Genomic DNA, 20,552 nt, shown 5'->3' with positions numbered 1-20,552 from the left:
AATAAATAAATACAAAAAAAATAAATTATGATTGAGAAACAATATTATGTATGTTGTGTTGTAAGAGAAACAATTGAGACCTGCAATTGTGTGTAAATAAAGACAGAAAGTCAGATCATCAACCTGGAACTTGGTCACATATGACAGCAGGGTCTCCCCATTAGACAACACATTATGCTTCAATACCTTCCCAGTACACCTCCTGTTTGGTACCTGCCTACTACAGTAATTAAATGGAGCCTACTGTAGGTTGGTGAATTTTGATCTGTGATGTTAATTTTAGATGTGCTATATTAGTTTTTCGTTAGTTTGTGATGTAAGATGTTGAATTTTGTGGTGTTTTCAGGTGTTATGTCCCGGGTGATAAGGCGGCTGGCACCGTTCTTAGTCGCGGTGTTCACCTCTCCTCCTGCCATGCTAGGCGCTGGATCAGTGTGAGTACTGTGCAGAGGTAGATATTACATGACTGACAAGTGCAGCAGAGATGTGTGGTGTATGTATAGGGTCGCGTGGTGTATGTATAGGGTGTGTAGTGTATGTATAGGGTCGTGGTGTATGTATAGGAGTCGTGGTGTATGTATAGGGTGTGTGGTATGTATAGGGTCGTGGTGTATGTATAAGTGCGTGGTGTATGTATAAGTGCGTGGTGTATGTATAGGGTCGTGGTGTATGTATAGGGTGTGGTGTATATAGGGTGTGTGGTGTGTATGTATAGGGTCGTGGTGCATGTATAGGGTCGCGTGGTGTGTATGTATGGGGTGCGTGGTGTATGTATAGAATTCGTGGTGTATGTATAGAATGCTCAATTGTATGTATAGGAGTCGTGGTGTATGTATAGGGTGTGGTGTATGTATAGGTGTGTGGTGTACATAGGGTGTGTGTGTATGTATAGGGTGTGTGTATGTATAGGGTGTGTGGGTGTATGTATAGGGTGTGGTGTGTGTATAGGGTGTGTGGTGTATGTATGAAAAAGTGTGGGCATGTATAGGGTGTGTGGTGTATGTATAGGGTGTGTGGTGTATGTATAGGGTGTGTGGTGTATGTATAGGGTGTGTGGTGTATGTATAGGGTGCGTGGTGTATGTATAGGGTGCGTGGTGTATGTATAGGGTGTGTGGTGGATGTATAGGGTGCGTGGTGTATGTATAGGGTGCGTGGTGTATGTACAGTGACCCCTCCGTTAACGAACTCAATCCGTTCCAGAAGGTCGTTCGTTAACCGAAAAGTTCGTTAAGTGAAACCATTGTTTCAATGGGTTTTTGGGTAATTAGTTCCAGCTCACCGAAAATTTCCTAAATTCAACAAAAATGGTAGAAAAGTTCACTTACTTTGAGGTGTGTATGTAGAAGGCTCCTGGATGATGATGATGATGATGGGATTTAGAATGGGGGTGGAGGAGAAGGAAGAAGAGAAGGCATTGGGGTGGAAGAGAAGTCATTCCATGGTTTATTTCACCCATAAAATTTAGCCTTCTGGTGTAATTCAAGATTATTTCTTTTAAATCAACACTGCACTGCATTATATATTGTCAATATGTAAAATATATTTCAAAATGACCAATAATTTGCTTGGAAACACAGAAAAAAGCGTTTAGTTGAAGAGAGTCTCAAGCAAGATGTTACCTCCAGTGAAAACAGAGAGAGACAGTAACTCCTGTTTGCTGTGTTAAGAGGCTGGATGCCGCGCATTAAACTAGTCACTTTACCTTCAATTATGTTCAATAATTGTTAAAATGACAAAAAATTGAAAATTAAACTTTAAAATTATTGAATAGTATAAACTTCTTGATATTTACTAAAATAGTAAGGAATTTAAGCCCTAGAACCGATTAATGTATTGGCGGACTGATACTAAAGCTGGTTGCCTGGTCAGTGCAAGCGAAAACATGTTGAGGTCGGTTACGTAAGAACTTCGTTAATCGAATTTTTTTCGTTAACGGAATTGAAGATCCTTATGGAAGGCAGTTCGTTAATCGAAATTACGTTAACCGAGGTGTTCGTTAAACGAGGGGTCACTGTATAGGGTGCATGGTGTATGTATAGGGTGTGTGGTGTACGTATAGGGTGCGTGGTGTATGTATAGGGTGTGTGGTGTACGTATAGGGTGCGTGGTGTATGTATAGGGTGTGTGGTGTATGTATAGGGTGTGTGGTGTATGTATAGGGTGTGTGGTGTATGTATAGGGTGCGTGGTGTCCGTATAGGGTGCGTGGTGTATGTATAGGGTGCGTGGTGTATGTATAGGGTTAAATAGGTAAATATTCAATGTATAAGTGATGTTTAATCCCCATTTTGTAGAGAAATGTTCGAGGCAGAGTTCTGGGCATTCGTCGAGAGGACCAGAGTGTGTGGGAGAGAAGGGCTCTTCTTGGCCCATCCCAGGTGAAGCAACTGGTCAAGGATGGGGTCAGGGTCATTGTACAGCCGTCTAATCGCAGAGCTTACCCCATGCAGGTGAGATATACTTTACAGTACACTATATAACTTGGCTAATATTTGTACTCAAGATTTGTACTAAACAATATAATATGTAATAGTGTACAGTATGTGTAGAGAAGTACAGTACAGTAGACCCTTGTCGTTCACCAGTTTGCAATTCACAATTTAGATGATTGTTACAAAGAAGATGGTGGCTAGCTAGGGAGCCATTTCCCACAACACAATGAGTCACCCCATGAGCCTGTAGAGTCTTCCCCCTCTGTTCACACCCAGCCACTGTATGTGATGCAGCATCTCGGGTTGTACTCTTAAAACTTTAGTGTTTCTGTGTCAAATGGCCTTTAAATGGCTGCCTAGTGCTAGTGATGCTAGTGGGGTGAAATGTAAAAGGCAGAAGACATTGATGACAAAGAAAGTTAACAGAGGAGATGATGCTGCTGTGGTTGTTTGGTATGCAGTACTGCACTAAGGTAAGTAGTGTAGGTCGCTATTCACTGTTTTGCCTCTTGGCGTCATTTCTTGGAACCTTTCCCTCGTGAATAACAAGGGTCTACTGTATACAGCCCTCAGATGGTTATTTCAACCTGTCAAAGTACTTGCCAATTCTCAACACAAAATCTGAAGTACAGTTTACAATTGTTCTTTAATGTTACAGTAAAATGATTTCAAATATCTATAATATATCTGTATTTTACATGATTCTTACAATACAGGATGAAAACATAGTTACTGTAACTGTATTTTTAAGCTTATCAGAATACAGGATTGACTATATATTACAGGTGCTCCTCTACTTAAGAACGTTCAACTTACAAACTTTCAGAGATACAAACATCATCAATGAGGGGGGTTACCTGCCAGAACAGGTGTTTAATGTGGATGAGACTGGATTATTTTGAAGAAAATTCCAGATAGAACAAACATTACCTAAGAGGAGAAGAGTGAGCCAGGTTTTAAGGCTGTATTAAAGGGTATAGCTGGACTAAATATCCAATTGGATTTACAAACAAGCCTCAGGAACGTAACTCGTTGATAAGTAGAGGAGCATAGTACATTACAATACGTAACTACAGTATCTTGCTACCATATAGGATTACATAACAAAAACTGTATCTTACATGACAATACTGTACAGTAACTTTATACTGTATTTATCTTTCAGGTTTTACAGTATTTATCTTACAGGCATAATGTTTCCATTAGCCGGAGTCCCTCAAACCCGGAACTCTCTGATAGGCAGAATTAAAATTTCCTCAGTAAATCGTTCCCAAAGCCGGAATTTTTCGGAAAATTTCGGCTTTGGAAACGATTTTCAGAGGGGCTCATTTTCTGGAAAATTCCAAGACAATTTTTCCAATATCCGGAATATTCCGGGGATGGGGGAGTTACTTCTGGCTTTGAGAGAGTCGTCTGGTTACCGGGAAATGTTGTTGTTGAGAGATACCTTATATGTTACAGGCATACCAGAACGTTGGGGCCAAGATACAGGAAGACCTCTCGGAGGCTCCTGTCATTATTGGGGTGAAACAGGTCCCCATCGACCAACTCATCCCTAACAGAACGTACTGCTTCTTCTCACACACCATTAAGGCTCAAGAGGCTAATATGCCACTTCTTGAAGCTATTTTGGAGAAGGTAAGGAACGTTTGGTCTTAAGAACAGACTTATTATTGGTACAGTATTTAACAAAATATGCATTAATATATTGTGTTATTATTGTTAAAAGTGTCGTCCCTGTAGTGGAGGTGTTAGTGGTGATAGTCTACTAACACCTGGTGTATGGGGTCACCTCTGAGCTGAATAAAATCTGCCTTAGCGTCCCTGTAGTGAAGGTGTTAAATACACTGTATAATTATTAGTAGAAGTGAGTTTTATTGAAGTGTAGTAATAACTATAATTTTAACAAGGGATTAGTGTAGTACTGTAATTACTAATCCTGACATGTAATATAATTAATATCGTCCACATAATCCACATCGTCTTGTCATCCACAGAACATCCGGCTGTTGGACTACGAGCGGATGTGTGACGAACAAGGCCAGCGCGTTGTGGCATTTGGGAAGTATGCTGGAGTGGCCGGCATGATAAACATTCTCAATGGTCTTGGTCTTCGTCTGTTGGCTCTTGGTCACCACACACCCTTTATGGTGAGTCAGTCAGTCTTTGTTATTGTTATATTTAAATTGTTACTTGTGGGTCCAACTTGTGCCGTGTATAACATGTACAATACACACCCCAGCTTTTACCCACCTAACCTAAACTCGTGTTAATCTTTGTTTGTTAACTTAGCCTAAAGTAGCTCCTTGTTAGACTCTCCCGTCCTTACTCGACGACGTTTGCATTTTATCGTATTTTTTGCCGCCATCTTCCTCGCAGCACATCGGTCCGGCCCACAATTACCGCAACACGGAAATGGCCAGACAATCTATTCGCGACACAGGTTACGAGGTCTCGCTGGGGATGATGCCCAAATCCATCGGGCCTCTGACGTTTATATTCACGGGTACGGGCAACGTGTCTCAGGGAGCGCAGGAAATAGTGCAAGAACTGCCACACGAGTATGTCACCGTCAAGGCCCTCAAGAAAGTGGCAGAACATGGATGTAAGTCATAATACTGTACAGTACATTAATTTTTAAAAGATATATTGAGTATTTTATAAGAGTTTTATAATTTATTGTTGGATATGATTTGTGGTCAGAGCTTAGCGTCTTTCTCCCCAACAGCCACAAACAAGGTGTACGTGTGTGAGGTCAGTCGTCGGGACCATCTGGTGAGGAAGGACGGCGGTAAATATGACGCGGTGGAATACGAGGAACACCCGGAGCGCTACATTTCTGTCTTTGCTCACAAGGTCCGTTTATTGACTTGGGACAAATGTTTGGTTAGCTTAGTTTTCTTCCTCATAAAGTCTGTCTCATGAGTTCTTCTTCTCATAAGAACTTTGTATTTAACTCATAATTTTGGCTTCTTTATTCATAAATTCATCGTCTAACTCACAAAGAGTTAAGTAGCGTCGTATGTTACAGGTGGCGCCGTACGCCTCGGTCATCATCAATGGAATATACTGGGCCGTTAATTCCCCTAAGCTGCTGACCATCCCCGACGCCAAGTACCTTCTACAGCCAGTGTATACCCCCTGGCTGCCAGCCTCGGTACGTTGGAGTAAAATATATAACTAAAACAATTATTATATGACCTAAAAAACAGGTTAGAAGAACAAGTCTTATCTGCAAAGTTTTATTAAGTAGAATAAAATATACAATATAAATTTAGTTAAGTGAAGACCAAATGGATTAAGAAAGGGTAAAGGAACTAAAGCACTGTATTGGGTTTGAGTGAAAGAGTTTTACAGGTCCAAAGAAATTAATATATCCCAGTGATCGAGGTTAAGCCATGTTAGGAGACTATTTCAGTGACTGTATGACTGTCAGGGATTAAGTTTTCTGTCTCAAACAAAGCAACTGACTGACTGGTTGACTGATAACAAGACAAACTGTATTACTTTATGACTGTCAGGGATTAAGCGACTGACTGTTTGTCCCACTGAGCGAACTTTACAATAACCTCTCATTAATACACCCCCTCCCCCCCCCTCAGATGGGTTCTCCTTCACTACCTCACAGAATGTTGGCCATCTGCGACGTCTCAGCAGATCCGGGCGGCTCCATTGAATTCATGTCCGAGTGTACCACCATCGACACGCCGTTCTGTCTCTACGATGCCAATCAGAACAAAGATACGAACAGGTGAGGTGAGGTGAGGCAAGGTGAGGTGAGGTGAGGTGAGGCAAGGTGAGGTGAGGTGAGGCAAGGTGAGGTGAGGTGAGGCAAGGTGAGATAGCCAATTCAATGGACCAACAGATAGATGACTACATTTCAACGACATAGTATAAATTACCTCTAACTCTCATCCTTTTGTTGACCACAGTTTCAAAGGCCCCGGAGTACTGGTGTGTAGTATTGACAACATGCCCACACAACTGCCCAGAGAAGCTACAGATTTCTTCGGTTCGTTGCTTCTGCCTCACATGTACGACATCCTTCAGTCCGACCTCTCCAAGACCTTCGAGGAACACTCTTTCACGCATGCTGTTGGTGGGGTGAGAGCGTGTGCACTAAACCTTCTCTCCATCTATGTATATCCGCTTAGTCTAGAATTAAACATAATTTACCTGCTCGGTGCATGAATGAATCTTATTTTCTATACTACTGTACCTGCTTGGTGTGTATGTATATTCATTATATGTATATTTACACAGTTTATATACAGTATACTACCTGCTTGGTGTGATAACTGAGCCAATATAAACTTGTTTGAGATAATAACTATGTACCTGACCCACAGGCTATTATCACCAGTGGTGGTCGACTCACTAAAAACTTTGAGTACATCGCAGATCTCCGCGCCCAGACCAAGTACGTACCTTAACTCTCTCCTGATGTGTTTATTACATTACTGTTTTGTTCCACAGTTTTGAGAGAAACAATGGAAGTATTTGATGAGCTGTATGTACCGTATATACTCGTCTATAACCCCCCCTCGTTTATAGGTCGACCCTGATCTTTTAACCAAGAAATCGTTAATTTATGATATTCCTCGTTTATAGTTTGACCCACTTTTTTGAGGGTAATGGAACAACAAAACCTTCACTAAAAACGCTCTACGTCCTATAAACTGAGGCTCGCCGTGCATGAAACATGAGTGCCGAAAGCAAATTGTTTACCATTTATTATTACGACACTTTACACTGAAACGCGGGTAGTTTCAACAAAAATATTGTATATTTCCATTCAACTATTTATTCAAGTCAGTTAGGAGGGAGTATTATTGTAATACAACAGTTTTTAACTAAACCATTCGAAAAGCGATTACGGTAACATCTTTTGAACGAAAGAAAGCGAAAGTCATTGTTTTCGTCACGATTTTATCCCACTTTCCACTTTAATACGTACGTAATTTCAGCAAAAATATTACATTTCCGTGAATGTATTATATCAAGCACAGTATGAATAGAATATCATTGTAATATAACAGAATTGTAACCGAAAACTATTAAAAAAACGAGTAACATCTCAAGAACATCGGAAGGTTAGGTAAAGTCTTTTGTATTCGTCATGTATTTTATCCTATTTTACATTGAAATACATCACGTTTTAGCAAAACTACTTTTATTTCCGAGAATATATTCATTCAGGCGCAGTTAAGGTAAAATATACGTGTGATATAATAGTTTTTTAACTGAAAACGATTAAAAAAAACACGTGTACTGTCTAGCCCTGTTCAAAGAGAGGACTGGGAGAAGCTGTTTGGTGCTGCAGACGATGACAAGGAAAATGATTTTGATGAATTTTAATGAAAATATTCAGAAATATGGTATCGTAGTATTTATTCAAGTCAATTAGGATAGAATATTATCGTAATACAACAGTTTTTTAACTGAAAACCATTCAAAAAGCGATTACGGTAACATCTTTTGAATGAAAGAAAGCGAAAGTCATTGTTTTCGTCACGATTTTATCCCACTTTCCACTGTAATACGTACATCATTTCAGCAAAAATATTACATTTCCGTGAATGCATTATATCAAGCACAGTATGAATAGAATACCATTGTAATATAACAATATTTTAACCAAAAACTATTAAAAAACAAGTAACTTCTCTTGAACATCGGAAGGTTAGGTAAAGTCTTTTGTTTTCGTCATGTATTTTATCCTATTTTACATTAAAATACATCACGTTTCAGCAAAACTACTATTTATTTCCGAGAACATATTCATTCAGGCACAGTTAAGGTAAAATATACATGTGATGTAACAGTTTTTTAACTGAAAACGATTCGAAAAACACGTGTACCGTCTAGCTGATACAGCTGGTGGTGCGTGATGCGTCGTTGTAAACAATAGGAGGTTGAAGTAGATTACCGGGTATTATATTAAGTGTGAAATATCGAAAAGGTTTTTATTACCGGTATTTTTTGTAGATCAATGAGAACTGTGATACCGTATATGATAAGTTAGCCTGTGCTAAGAACTTCAACATAGACTACTGAACGCTCGTTGTAAGGTAATTTAGTCTATTGTAAGTTGGTGAGCTTCATCTGCTGAAGGAACTGCACAACTTTTCATTACTAATTGGTACATATTTTATGTTTCCATTGTTACTGGCAGTAAATGGTAAATATTTTTCATGTCTGAAGCTAAAAGTTGCTGCTCGCCCTTCCCATCATGCACGGGTTCAACCTAACAAAACTATTACCTATGTAGAGGTCGACCCAAAATTTTTTGCCTAAAAATTTGGTCTTAAAAACTCGAACTATACACGAGTATATACGGTATGTGTCTGATGCATTATATTGTGGCCAACCTGTTGATGAGTGTGGCCAGCCTGTTGTTGAGTGTGGCCAACCTGTTGAGTGTGGCCAACCTCTTGATGAGTGTCTGGCCAGATCACCTTGGAGAGACTGTTTGTGCTTCCTTCAAGGTATAAAACCATCTGTCATAATTTTTAGAGAAAATTATGTATCAAAATTTGACCGAGAAATGGGGAACTGTCCAAGTGTTTCCGATCAAACTGACCAATGACATTGAGGGCCTTGAACCTGAACCAATGGGGAGAGCCTGTGTGGCATTCTACAGCCTGGCTTTTGTTTAATTTGGTAAAGTGTAAATGTTTTAACATGGCCAGATACAATACTCCCAAGGTTAAGTCATCAATAAACAGTAAAATATTCATGATACATTTCTTTGGTGTAGAGTGAGTAATAACATAACTGTCCCTAGTGTCTCAACTGGCCTATTACCTCTCTCCCTCCCTTGGTGTGAGGGTGACCTGACCACAACAACCTCCCTCACTCTCTTTCTCTCTCTCACTAGTAAAGACAATTAGAAATTAAGAGAAATAAGAATTAATAAATAAAATATTAATAAATATTTTTATTACAGATCAGTAGCAAACTCGTAACGATGGTTTTAAATTAGACAAATATAGATTTAGGTCCGAGATAGGTGAACATTGGTTCGGAAATATAGCGGAACTTCTTACCAACTATCAGCAGACAGGGAAGGTTTAAATATAGTGTAAGTTGGACAGTACTGTAGCTCTTATGTTATGTCCTAACTTGTGGCAAACTTCACTCGTCAACCAGTGAGGAAAATGCTGCCGTCACAACAAAAACACCGACGTGATCTCCGTTGTAATGCGTGTGTGCATGAGCCCCCGCCCCCATTAACTAGCGAGGTTTGCGCCGGGCATCATAATATGTTATTTGGGTCGTCTGTTGTTGTTCAATAATGTTGTGTATTTTGTGTCTCTTACAGAAGGTAATGACCCAACAAACTGTACAGTACTTCTCCTGATCACATGACGTAGGGACATCTTAACTCAAGTATTTTTTATCATATATGTTTATTTATTGGCCCTTACAGATGGCCAGGTTTCTTTATTGGACCTTATAATTGGCCAGGTTCCTTTACTGGACCATAGTTGTGTAGTATAGATGGCCCTGTTTGTGTAGTAGACCTTAGACTAGACTGTTTTATTTCCTTCAGTCATTACCCCTTGTTGTACAGTACAGTATTTTAAGACCTACTTACACTATAGGTGTTGTACATAGAGTCACTTGTACAATATTTTACTTAGAATTACTCTAGTTGCATTTAACATAGTTGATTAGCATTAGTTTTATGTTTAGTGTTTGCTGACATAATGAAACACAATGTATGACACTTGCACAGCACAGCACAGTGACAACTAGTACTATCTAGGACCAAAATTAACAATTTATGATGAAATTTTGACCAAGATAATATGACCATGGAGCTTGTAAAAAGTGCTGGTATATGTACTGCACTGTAGGGTAGGAAGGCTTAAAATTGTGTTAAGTACTAACTGTATAGATGAAGTTTGGTGAGTTAAGTTTACCAGTCATTTACAGGGGTTCACCAGGTTCTGTGCAGCCTTCTGATTGTTTACATTCAACAGAAGGAAATTTGCATCAGTAAACATACCATGGACTCAAAGTTAAACAAATATCTCAATGTAGAATGTTTTTATGGTGAGCGAGCCCCTGTAAACGCACCAGTGAAGGGGACTGTACATCCAACAGTGCCGATCTTAACGGTACAGTACGCTTCACCTAACACACATTAAGACTATCGTCTCTCATTGTAACCAGAGCTACCAGCAAGTCTGCTGTCGACATGGCCAGTAAGGAGCATAAGGTGTTAGTGCTGGGTGCTGGGTACGTGTCAGCCCCTCTGGTGGAATACCTCTCAAGGAACACCAACACTGGCATCACTGTGGGTGAGTATGTAGTGCAGTAAGGTAGGACCATATGGTGTTAGTGTTGGGTACAGCATCAGTGTGGTTTAGTGCATCTTGAATCATACTAAAATAATCCACTGCTGTACCCTACAGGAGGAAGCTGTCCACTGCTGTACCCTACAGGAGGAAGACACTTTAGAGAAACATCATAAATTATATTATTTCTCTTGATTGGATTTTGTCATTTTCTCAACCAACCAGACACTTATTATGGAAAGAGTCTTTAAGTGTTTGTTGTACTCCCTGGTGACTTAACCTAACCAACAGTGTTAAGACCTATCTTGTTCTTATACTTATGGTCATCAACAGGGTTCTGTACATGGTTTATGGACCACAGGACCTCCCCAAATTCACGGATTATTGTTTTGCGTTCGTCTATAATTCGTGGATGACACTCTGGATGTACCCAAGAATGTATGTGGGTAGTTTTAAAGTTGCCGGCATTTTCACAGCTGGGACAGGGAGCCATTCATTCTAGAGACAGTAATTTACTTTAGCTGTACAGTATTGTATATATATGTGTGTGTGTGTGTCTACACACACACACACATATACAATACAAGTAAAAGAAATAATTGTCCTAAGGGCAAACACATAAAGGGAATCTACGTTTCTTTGTATACAAGTTAAAATGTATCCCCCCCCTCCTCCCCCATCCGCAAATACTATTTGCGGATTTGGCAATTCACGGCTATTTTGAGATCCTAAGCTCTGCGAATTTTGGGGGCCCCTGTATTAAAACTTAGCGGCATGGTATATGAATGATACAAGTCAAGCTGTCACTCTTTGTGGTCTTATAATGTAGTACTGTACTGTACCTTACTGTACTGTACTGTTCTGTTCTGTTCTGTTCTGTTCTGTTCTGTTCTGTTCTGTTCTGTACTGTACTGTACTGTACTGTACTGTACTGTTCTGTTCTGTTCTGTTCTGTACTGTACGTCTCTTTATTTTTAAGTCTTGGTAGTGTTTTGAGTGCTTGTGAAATACAGCAGATATTTAGAAGAACTGGTGCTTTTGAGAAACTATAGACCAGCTTTTATTATTGTTATCATTATTGTTACCTAACCTTCTCCACACATTACCTATCTTAATACAAAAGTACTGTAACTACCCTAACCTAAAGTACTGGAACAAGCTTAGCAACTTTGTAGTAAGTGCTGGAATGCTGGAAAGTTTCAAAAGGAGGCTAGATAGATTCATGGATGATAGAGAGTGGTAGTAACTCTTGACAGGAGTTGCCATGCACAGGCCAACCAGCTTGTTGTAGACTCCTTATTTTCTTATGTTCTTATGTTCTAGCTACCCTAACCTAAAGTACTGTAACTACCCTAACCTAAAGTACTGTAACTGCCCTAACCTAATAATATTAAACACAGCATCGGGACTGCAAGACGAGGTAGATGCACTGTCGGCTAAACACGCCAACGTTGAGTCTGTTCTGCTTGATGTAGTCGAGCGTCCTGACCTTCTGGCAGACTTGGTGAAGGGCGTCGACGTCGTGGTCTCTCTCCTGCCGTACTCGCTTCACCACGAGGTCGCCAAGCACTGTATAACTCAGAAGGTGGGCTCTGGGGTTAGGTTAGGTTACAGTAGGAGAAGTTAGGTTAGGGTAGAATGAATATCAACTACTGTACCTAGAAAGAATTGAGAGGAGAATGACAAGACTAATCCCGGGCATTAGGAACCTTGAGTACAGAGACGGGTTAAAGCATCTTACTGTACATTCCCTCGAGAGACGTAGAGCGAGGGACGACATGATAGAGGTGTATAAATGGAAGTCAGGGCTAAACAAAGGGGACATTACAAAAGTACTCAAACTATCCAACCGGAACAAACTTGAAGCAATCATTTTAAATTAGACAAATGTTGATTTAGGCACGAGATAGGTAAACATTGGTTTGTAAATAGAGTAGTGAAACAAGTTACCAAACATCATTATTAACTCAAATATGTTGGACAACTTTAAATATGGGTTGAATGTACTGTCTGGTATAGCTGCTCCATTATTATATTGTTATTTAACATGACTACTTCAGACCAACATGGTAACAGCGTCGTACTGCACTCCGGCCATGAGAGAGCTTCACGAGGCAGCTTCAGACGCAGGCATTACTGTGGTTAATGAGGTCGGTCTTGATCCTGGCATTGACCACCTCTTGGCTATGGAATGTTTCGAGGAGGTACAGTATGTCATGTTGGTTAAAGTAACATTTACCTTCTTTGTTAATGTTAACTTGATGTCATCTACTTGTGTTAATGTTAGAAATTATTTCACATATTTATTTTAGATAGAATAACTGATTTATATAGAAATATTGTCTAAAAGATTAACTCATTTGTATAAAGAGACATAGTACTCATTTTTATCAGAACACAGTTGGTTAATTCAGTCATAACTCACAGGTCCAAAGAGGCGGTGGTAAAATTGACTCGTTCGTCTCGTTCTGCGGAGGACTGCCGGCCCCCGAGTTCTCCGACAATCCCCTGCGTTACAAGTTCTCGTGGAGTCCACAGGGTGTACTACTCAATACCCTGGCTGGTGCTAAGTATTTGGAGAATGGCGAGGTGAGTGGTGACTGTTTAATGGGCTCAGTGACTGTTGGATTGATTGAGTGGGTGTTTAATGACTTAGAGGGAGCTGAAAACTGTATAAAATAACAAAAAATTTCATTATTTCTTACAAGTATATAACTAAATATTTATAACTACTTACAAGTTTGTAACTAAATATTTTTTATATTATTTACTTTCACCTGATATTAGTAGAATAGTATTAGAAGACCTAACCTAACCCCCGAATATTATTAGGGTAGTTAAGCTTTAGGCAAAATAAGCTTGGGCGGACAGTTGACAGCCGCTTGTGTGTTTACAGGTCATAGAGATCCCTCCAGGCGGTGCGCTCCTCGACGCCACTGAAGAATTCACCTTCCTGCCGGGTCTGGCCCTCGAAGGATTCCCCAACCGTGACTCCACCGTTTACAGGAGCCTATACGGCATCCCAGAGGCCAAGACCGTGCTCAGGGGAACTCTGCGCTATAAGGGCTTCTCTGATATTGTCAAGGCATTACAGAAACTTGGACTGATCGATCCTCAACCACACCCCATGTTGCATCGAGGGGGTCCTGATATTACCTGGGTAGGTCTGTGATGTAACACTGTCTCTGGTAGAGGCCACTGTCTCTGGTCATATTTAAACCTTCAACTAAAATGTATACAAAAAATGGTTAGAAAAAGATATTTGACATAAACTTTGAACCTCTGATACAAACAACAGATACAAGTGGTGTGTAATCTATTTCATCTGTAAACAATAATATTTTTTACAGAAACAACTTGTGTGTAGTCTACTCGGCCAGCTGGACTCAAATATTTTCTACGACAACTTGAGATCGCTGGTGCTGGAGCGAATAGATAATGATAACCAGTTACAAAACTTTGAATCTCTGGGGCTGTTAAATGACGATTTGGTGTTCAAGGCTAACTCACCGCTCGACACTCTCTCTCACTACCTCTCAAAACGACTAGAGCTCCGTAAGTGGCGTCTTGTTTTTGGTGTTGTAGTGTAGCTTGGGATGTGTCGGGGTTTCTGTACTCTGGCATGTTGAGTACAGGATTACCCCAGTCATTGGCAATATTGGTTCCAGTATTGTTTTGAGATTTAGGTTCTCTGACATGTTGAGTACAGTAGTTTGTAGTTCTTTACTAATTTCTTGAGTACAGTCATTTGAATTTATATACTCTAACTTAATGAGTACATTAGTTTTTATTTCCTTTTACTACACATGTACAGGGTGTCTTATAGTTCACACACACATGTACAGGGTGTCTCATAGTTCACACACACATGTACAGGGTGTCTTATAGTTCACACACACATGTACAGGGTGTCTTATAGTTCACACACACATGTGCTGTGGTGTCTTATAGTTCACACACACACATGTACAGGGTGCCTATAAGTAGTTCACACACATGCAGGTGTTCTGTGTATAGTTCACACACATGTACAGGTGTCTTATAGTTCACACACACATGTACAGGGTGTCTCTTTATAGTTCACACACATGTACAGGGTGTCTTATAGTTCACACACACATGTACAGGGTGTCTTATAGTTCACTCACACATGTACAGGGTGTCTTATAGTTCACACACACATGTACAGGGTGTCTTATAGTTCACACACACATGTACAGGGTGTCATATAGTTCACACACACATGTACAGGGTGTCTTATAGTTCACACACACATGTACAGGGTGTCTTATAGTTCACACACACATGTACAGGGTGTCTTATAGTTCACCCACACATGTACAGGGTGTCTTATAGTTCACACACACACATGTACAGAGATTGTCTTATAGTTCACACACACATAGCTAGGGTGTCTTATAGTTCACACACACATGTACAGGGTGTCTTATAGTTCTACACATGTACAGAAGTGTCTTACCAAACACACACACATGTACAGGGTGTCTTATAGTTCCACACACACATGTACGGGGTGTCTCATAGTTCACACACACATGTACAGGAGGGGTGTCTTATAGTTCACACACACACATGTACAGAGATTTGTCTCATAGTTCACACACACACATGTACAGGGTGTCTTATAGTTCACACACACATGTACAGGGTGTCTCATAGTTCACACACACATGTACAGGGTGTCTTATAGTTCACACACACATGTACAGGGTGTCTTATAGTTCACCCACACATGTACAGGGTGTCTTATAGTTCACACACACATGTACAGGGTGTCTTATAGTTCACACACACATGTACAGGGTGTCTTATAGTTCACACACACATGTACAGGGTGTCTCATAGTTCACACACACATGTACAAGGTGTCTATAGTTCACACACACATGTACAGGGTGTCTCATAGTTCACACACACACATGTACAGGGTGTCTCATAGTTCACACACACATGTACAGGGTGTCTTATAGTTCACACACATGTACAGGGTGTCTCATAGTTCACACACATGTACAGGGTGTCTCATAGTTCACACACACATGTACAAAGGTGTCTTATAGTTCACCCACACACATGTACAGGGTGTCTTATAGTTCACACACACATGTACAGGGTGTCTTATAGTTCACACACACATGTACAGGGTGTCTTATAGTTCACACACACATGTACAGGGTGTCTACAGATTTCACACACATGTGCAGGGTGTCTTATGGCTTACACACACATGTACAGGGTGTCTCATGGATTCACACACACACATGTACAGGGTGTCTTATAGTTCACACACACATGTACAGGGTGTCTCATAGTTCACACACACACATGTACAGGGGTGTCTTATAGTTCACACACACACATGTACAGGGTGTCTCATAGTTCACACACACATGTACAGGGTGTCTTATAGTTCACTTACACATGTACAGGGTGTCTTATAGTTCACACACATGTACAGAGTGTCTTATAGTTCACACACACATGTACAGGGTGTCTTATAGTTCACACACACACATGTACAGGGTGTCTTATAGTTCACACACATGTACAGGGTGTCTTATAGCACTACACACACATGTACAGGGTGTCTCATAGTTCACACACACATGTACAGGGTGTCTTATAGTTCACACACACATGTACAGGGCGTCTTATAGTTCACACACACATGTACAAGGGTGTCTCATAGTTCACACACACATGTACAGGGTGTCTTATAGTTCTACACACATGTACAGAGGTGTCTCATAGTTCACACACACATGTACAGGGTGTCTTATAGTTCACACACACATGTACAGGGTGTGTTATAGTTCACACACACATGTACAGGGTGTGTTATAGTTCACACACACATGTACAGGGTGTCTTATAGTTCACACACACATGTACAGGGTGTCTTATAGTTCACACACACATGCACAGGGTGTCTTATAGTTCACACACACATGCACAGGGTGTGTTATAATTACACACACAGGTACAGGGTGTCTCATAGGTTGCCCACACAGGTACAGGGTGTCTCATAGGCTGCCCACACAGGTACAGGGTGTCTCATAAGTCACACACACAGGTACAGGGTGTCTCATAAGTCACACACACATGTACAGGGTGTCTTATAGTTCACCCACACATGTACAGGGTGTCTTATAGTTCACACACACATGTACAGGGTGTCTTATAGTTCACACACACATATACAGGGTGTCTTATAGTTCACACACACACATGTACAGGGTGTCTTATAGTTCACACACACATGTACAGGGTGTCTTATAGTTCACACACACATGTACAGGGTGTCTCATAGTTCACACACACATGTACAGGGTGTCTTATAGTTCACCCACACATGTACAGGGTGTCTCATAGTTCACACACACATGTACAGGGTGTCTTATAGTTCACACACACATGTACAGGGTGTCTTATAGTTCACACACATGTGCAGGGTGTCTTATAGTTCACACACACATGTACAGGGTGTCTTATAGTTCACCACACATGTACAGGAGTGTCTTATAGTTCACACACACATGTACAGGGTGTCTTATAGTTCACACACACATGTACAGGGTGTCTTATAGTTCACACACACATGTACAGGGTGTCTCATAGTTCACGTACACATAGTTCACACACACATGTACAGGGTGTCTTATAGTTCACACACACATGTACAGGGTGTCTCATAGTTCACACACACATGTACAGGGTGTCTTATAGTTCACACACACATGTACAGGGTGTCTCATAGTTCACACACACATGTACAGGGTGTCTCATAGTTCACACACACATGTACAGGGTGTCTTATAGTTCACACACACATGTACAAGGTGTCTTATAGTTCACACACACATGTACAGGGTGTCTTATAGTTCACACACACATGTACAGGGTGTCATAGTTCACACACACATGTACAGGGTGTCTTATAGTTCACACACACATGTACAAGGTGTGTTATAGTTCACACACACATGTACAGGGTGTGTATAGTTCACACACACATGTACAGGGTGTCTTATAGTTCACACACACATGTACAGGGTGTCATAGTTCACACACACATGTACAGGGTGTCTTATAGTTCACACACACATGTACAGGTGTGTCTATAGTTCACACACACATGTACAGGGTGTGTTATAGTTCACACACACATGTACAGGGTGTCTTATAGTTCACACACACATGTACAGGGTGTCTCATAGTTCACACACACATGTACAGGGTGTCTCATAGTTCACACACACATGTACAGGGTGTCTCATAGTTCACACACACATGTACAGGGTGTCTTATAGTTCACACACACATGTACAGGGTGTCTTATAGTTCACACACACATGTACAGGGTGTCTCATAGTTCACACACACATGTACAAGGGTGTTCACACATGTACACATAGTTCACACACACATGTACAGGGTGTCTCATAGTTCACACACACATGTACAGGGTGTCTTACACACACATGTACAGGGTGTCTTATAGTTCACACACACATGTACAGGGTGTCTTATAGTTCACACACACATGTACAGGGTGTCTCATAGTTCACACACACATGTACAGGGTGTCTCATAGTTCACACACACATGTACAGGGTGTCTCATAGTTCACACACACATGTACAGGGTGTCTTATAGTTCACACACACATGTACAGGGTGTCTCATAGTTCACCCACACATGTACAGGGTGTCTTATAGTTCACCCACACATGTACAGGGTGTCTCATAGTTCACCCACACATGTACAGGGTGTCTCATAGTTCACCCACACATCATTTATCCCTAAGAACTGTGGAATAAAGCCTAAAGAGCTTCTGTGGTCTGGTTTATTTATTTATGTCGTCACAGAGAGAGGGGAGCGCGATTTGGTGGTTCTACGTCACGAGATCGGCATCACGTGGCCCGACGGCAGGAAGGAGTTGAAGGGCATCAACCTGGTGTCGTACGGCGAGTCGACCGGTTATTCGGCCATGGCCAAGACCGTGGGTTATCCGGCCGCCATAGCCACACGGATGGTCCTGGACGGAGAGATCCAGGGACTAGGGATGGTTCTGCCGTTTACCCGAGACATTTACCGACCGATCATCTCTAGACTCGAAAAGGAAGGAATTACCGCAACGGAAAAATCCACGTGGGTTTAACGAGAACGAATCACCAAGAGAAATAGTTTAATAATAAAGTGTAACACAGGCTTGAGTAGACAGAGCATAATTACCATAAATCATATGATAATAAGAAGAAGAATTTGTATTTTGGCAATTAATGAGGATAGCCGATAAAGCCATTAGAAGCTTATATCCCTTTACCCAACAGCATCTAGGCTGTTGACACTTACCTACAGGTCCCCTCTAATAGTTTGGCGTTCACCAAAATAAAATATCAAAAGTGGCGTTCCGGTAGTGAAGGAGTTTATATTAATTGTTGTTTTGTACTGGTGCTAAAATAATTGTAAGAGTTGTATAAAAAATATTGACGTTTATATTTTGAAAGATCAAGTTGTCAATAATTGTAATGATGTTCGCTGAAGTAATTTTGTAAGATTTAATTTACTGTCCCCCAAAAACTCGTGAAGCCTCTCCTCGTGAACCACAAACCCCAAGATTGAGACTCATGAATCTGAAGCATTTCTGTACACAATACTGCATCAGTGCCTAATGCTTTAGGTTCAAGAGTCTGAATCCTGGGGTTAGTGGCTCATAAGGAGATGTGAGTACAGAGCTGTAGTAAAACCCCCGTTATCCACAATGAATGCATTTGGCACCAAAACGAAATAATAATAATATAAAATTCCTCCGACATCAGGTAGAATCGTAAGTTTGAATACCGTGGACAATGGGGACGAGCTGCCAACAGGACATGGCCAGTCAACAATGTGGGTGTCGTCCTGGCTGTGTGTATGTCACGAGGAGGGAACGGCGTTATAGCCTCCACCCACAGCACTTCCCCCACACTGTTATTTCATAGTTTTATATTATATTTTCTTTATTTCTATGCCACATCACTTCCCCCACACTGTTATTTTATAGTTTTATATTATATTTTCTTTATTTCTATGCCACATCATTTATATAGAGTAAATGAGTGTTAAAGAAGTCCATTTTCTGATGCACAATAAGTGAGGCCAGTCTGTAGCACTGTGTATTATAGGGGATCCTAAGAGTGAGTTTCACCTAACCACAAAATCTCTCGATAGCTTGGCTTGTATAATGTTGTGACCATTCAGTAATGATTTAGAAAGCTGATATTGTTCCACTGTTGTTTATTGTAGTGAATTATGTTGTTAAGAAAATCCAGTGTTTAGTACTACTGTAGTGTAGAGGCGTTTGTTGTGGACAATTATAAAGTAATATTTTAGTATTGCAGTATTTGTTAATTGTAGTTAATTAGTTGTTGTTAAAAGCTGTTTTTGTTTCAATATCAGGAGTAATTGTACATTTATAACATTAGCAAACAACTCAAGTTACTTCTCAGTGTGATTGTCATTGCTGATGTTAGTCTATGATATATTTTGTAATTTTTACCCAAATAAATAATTTCTTATATAGATTATTTAATTATGTTTTTCCCATGGGTTACAGTTAGTCAGTGGTTTTCTGGGTCATGACACTCTTTATCAGCAGCATGCTGGTGGCCTATGGGGGTTACAGAACACTCTTGACTCTCTTTGTAGCTTACTGTATTGGGGGGGGGGCACTGCCCACAGGGGCCCTACCAGAGGTGCCATCCCCAGGGGCCCTACCAGGGTGTAGGGACTGTAGCAGGTCCCGCATGT

General features: G+C 40.6%; 1 protein-coding gene across 1 annotated transcript; it reads left to right on the top strand.

Annotated features, from left to right (window-relative positions):
* Positions 1-409: 409 nt before the first annotated feature.
* LOC121854523 (alpha-aminoadipic semialdehyde synthase, mitochondrial-like) lies at positions 410-20,322 on the top strand (the record flags this gene model as incomplete). Its single annotated transcript, XM_042349197.1, is given in 18 exon segments — positions 410-434; positions 2,296-2,451; positions 3,895-4,071; positions 4,431-4,583; positions 4,813-5,038; positions 5,162-5,289; positions 5,465-5,590; positions 6,036-6,184; positions 6,366-6,537; positions 6,783-6,853; positions 9,758-9,760; positions 10,615-10,742; positions 12,140-12,324; positions 12,800-12,943; positions 13,167-13,328; positions 13,636-13,899; positions 14,090-14,294; positions 18,629-20,322. Coding segments are annotated over 18 exon segments (2,767 nt in total), but the record flags the coding sequence as incomplete, so codon positions are not given.
* Positions 20,323-20,552: the final 230 nt, after the last annotated feature.

This window comes from Homarus americanus, unplaced genomic scaffold, assembly GCF_018991925.1.
Source record: "Homarus americanus isolate GMGI-L3 unplaced genomic scaffold, GMGI_Hamer_2.0 scaffold2269, whole genome shotgun sequence".
Lineage (NCBI taxonomy): Eukaryota > Metazoa > Arthropoda > Malacostraca > Decapoda > Nephropidae > Homarus > Homarus americanus.
Note: the sequence above shows the minus strand (reverse complement) of the source record. Positions and strands in the feature narration are given on the sequence as shown.